At 54.4% G+C, this 3,293-nt stretch overlaps 1 protein-coding gene across 1 annotated transcript in view; it reads right to left on the bottom strand.

Annotated features, from left to right (window-relative positions):
* Positions 1-283: 283 nt before the first annotated feature.
* Positions 284-3,293, bottom strand: part of KLHDC3 (kelch domain containing 3) — a 14,848-nt gene continuing 11,838 nt past the window's right edge. The window contains exons 8-10 of the mRNA XM_009586904.1: positions 1,142-1,215; positions 663-741; positions 284-443 (exon numbers count right to left, since the gene is read on the bottom strand). Coding sequence (XP_009585199.1) covers positions 377-443; positions 663-741; positions 1,142-1,215 — 220 coding nt within the window. The 3' untranslated portion in view covers positions 284-376. The remainder of the gene's footprint in view (positions 444-662; positions 742-1,141; positions 1,216-3,293) is intronic.

Raw genomic sequence — 3,293 nt, 5'->3', positions numbered from 1 at the left:
AGCCTGAGGCCAATCCCAAGGCCATGGCTGGTGGTAGGAGTTGATTCAGGCCCTTGAAAAGTGGCCAGGAACCAGGTCAGTACAGTGGCAGCTCCACAGGCAAGGGGAAGGAAGGCAGGAGACGCTGGAGCCATCAGCAAGGAGGGGGTTCACAGTTGTGCTGCTGGGGCGAGCCGATTTCTTCCCCAGCAGCCTGCTCTGCCTGCACACTCGTGCTGCCCGAAGTGTGACAAGGGCAGAGGGAAGCCTGGCTAAGACAAGACAAACTGAGCTCACATGTTCCTTGCTTGAACGGGCTAAAAACTCATGCAGGCAGTGGAGCAAGAGGTCAGTGTGTGGAGGGGCGAGGACAGGGTGGTAGAGGAATGAGCCAACATCAGCCCTGGGAGGAGACGATGGGGCGGCTGATGGTGCTGTTTGTTGTCATGGCCGAGAGCTCCCATCTGTAATACACCGATGAGATACACTGACAGAAAGCACAAACACAGTGCCCAGGGCTGGAGCAGCTCTGCTGAACATCAGCCTCAGCTGTGGTCTCCAGCCCAGCCTGCCCCAAAGCTGTACAGTGCCAAACAGGGGCCTAGGCAGCCCTCAGCCAGGGCTGGAGCACCCCAAAGACAGGGAGCACCCATGGGATGACCTCCCAGCAAGGCACGCAGTACCTGATGTCGTGGGGAAGGCAGGACTGGTCCAGGCTGTACTGAATCACTGCTAGCTTACACAGCGTCTTTAGACTGGGGCCTGCGGAAAGAGGGTAATTAACCACAGTAGTCCTCCTCTGGGCACCGGGGAGGGGGAGAAGGGGTCCAGGCATCATGCAGTTAGTGCCATAGGAAACAGGGCAGAGCACCCCAGCCATCCCACTGAGGGACAAGGCAGGGGCACATCAGGGGGATAGGCTGGAGCAGTTTTCTGTGCTCCCACAAGAAGTCTGGGTGAAGGAGTATATGAAGAACCACGAGCCCAGCTCAGGCCTACAAGTACAGCCTTAAGCCATGTACACCAGACAGACACAGCTGCCTGGCTCCGAGAGGCAGGCACCTGGAGACATGTAGAACACAGTATGGTGCTTCACAGTGGGACCTGCTCACAGGGCACCTTGTGGTGAGAGGCACAAGCTGGGCAGGGAGTGCTCACGTACTGAAGTCGAGGATGTAGAGATCCGAGTGATCCATCAGGTCAAATTCATCACCCATTCCTTCCTCTGGAGATGGGCTGCAGAAGCCAAGCAAAGTGTGTCAGTCAGTGCCAAAACTCTTGTACACCAGTTAGGGTCCCTTGGACTCCCCAAGGGCTGAGCAAGTCCAGGACTGTTCTTGGCCTGCCTGTCCCGTGCAGGGACCCTCTGATCCCTCCTGTCCTTCTGCTTCCCCCAGCAGCACCCAAAGCCATCACTCTCCCAGCTCCTTGCAGAGTAGGCAGAGCTGCACAGAGCCAGGGCTGCCTGACTGTCCCAGCTCCAGCAGTTGGGCAGAAACATACACCATCTCCTCTGCAAGCCATAAGCAGGGAATGGGGGAGCTGCCTCCTTACACATGACCACAGTGATGCCAGCTGCAAGCCTCCCCCTCACCTCACCTGCCTCTGTTACTTTGCTGCACCTCCAAGCACAGGTCCCACTCTGCAGGGAACATCCCTTTTCCCTTCTTGTATATTGACCAGCTTCTGGCTGATTTCACACTCCTCCTTCCTTGGGTACCTCCCAAACCACTCTCCAAGAACTGAGCAACCCTGGGGCCTCTCCCAGAACTGTGGCATCCACCCTCAGGGCGTGAGGAGGGTGCTGGCAAACAGCTGCCTCCAGAACTGAGGCTTGTTTCAGAGCTCTATTTGCTCAGCAATTTCAGTGGATCTGATCCTCCAAAGAGCTCCACTCAGAAAGGCAAAGCTGAGCCCTAGGACGAGGCTGAGGATGACTGAGCAGGCTGGAGAAGGGATCTTACAGCAGCTCCTGAAGGCAGGCGTGCTTGCACAAGCATCTGTCCTGCTCTTTGTGCGATAAACAGGCCCCATGGGCTGCCCCACAGCAGGCAGGGCCAGACAGGCTGGCATCACCTGGAGAACCCAGTGCACTGTTAGAGACTAACCAGCTTCACAGCAATGCTGAATCATGGAAGGCTGCGCTAGTAACATGTTAGGAAACAGAGATCAAACTGCCTGGGCAGGCAGGGGTCAGCCCATCCCTACCTGTACCCAAACACCACATGGGGCAGCATGACACAGCCCACGCCGTGTCTTTTTACAGACCTCAGGCCAGCTTCACCTCACGGCCAAGGTGAGGTATACAATGGGAAGTACAAGGATTTCTGAGAACATCACATGGGACAGGCATCTGATCTTGGAAGAATCACACACTACACAATGGCACAGTACAAAGTCCTGGTGTCCCCAGTGAGGTAGGTGAGATAAGCTGGATACCCAAGAGGACTTTTTGCAAGGCTCTCTAGTTGTGCTGCAGGGCTGCAGATCATGGGAGCCATGACATATCTCCAGAGATGGTGGCAGACTCAGCTAGTGGCCATCCAAATTTTCTGCAACCTGGAAAAGCAACAAAAGGAGCCACAGCCTTCAGGCAACACTGCTGTGCTCTCCCTGCCCACCTCAGCTCTAGCTTCCCAGGGCTGCATGAAACATTTGCAGACTGCCACATGCCATATGTTACTTTTGAGTCATGCCATGGAAACCTGTGAGCTAGATTCTCCTGTCTGTAAGCTCTCGGGAGCACTGATGCTGCTGGGTACAGAGGCAGCATGCACTGTACCACACTGCCCCACTGCAGTGGGCCAGAGTGTGATCAGCAAATCTGCTTTCTCTGAGGACAATATGGAAGGCACTTTGCAGAAGTTCAACTTTTTCTACAGAGGAGTGAAGGCAGCAGCAGAGAATAAGCACCTGAAGCAGACGCTGGGGTCTTCACATGTGGCTTAGTGGCAGCTCTTTTCCTCTTTGTCCGCAATAGTTGTATGTACCTGCTGCATTAGCACAAACTCTCCAGCAAAAACCCAGAGGTTAGCAACCTGCAGCCAGGAGAACATTCTATTTTATTAGCTTGCATTCCTCTGACTGGGCCAGTCAGACTGCTTTTGGGTTCTGCTGCATGAGCTGAAGTTGTGCGCCAAGCACAACAGCACAAGATTTGAAACAGATTCTGCCCAGCCACCTGCTGTTCATTGCTCCAGTTCTCACGTGGTTAAGATCTACTGCAATTATTTCAGCACAGCCATTGAAATATTGTAAGAGAAGTGTAGAGAAAGCAGCTAGGAAACATCTGCATGGCAGTGCAAACACAGACA

Source organism: Fulmarus glacialis, unplaced genomic scaffold (assembly GCF_000690835.1).
Source record: "Fulmarus glacialis isolate BGI_N327 unplaced genomic scaffold, ASM69083v1 scaffold23840, whole genome shotgun sequence".
Classification (NCBI taxonomy): domain Eukaryota; kingdom Metazoa; phylum Chordata; class Aves; order Procellariiformes; family Procellariidae; genus Fulmarus; species Fulmarus glacialis.
Note: the sequence above shows the minus strand (reverse complement) of the source record. Positions and strands in the feature narration are given on the sequence as shown.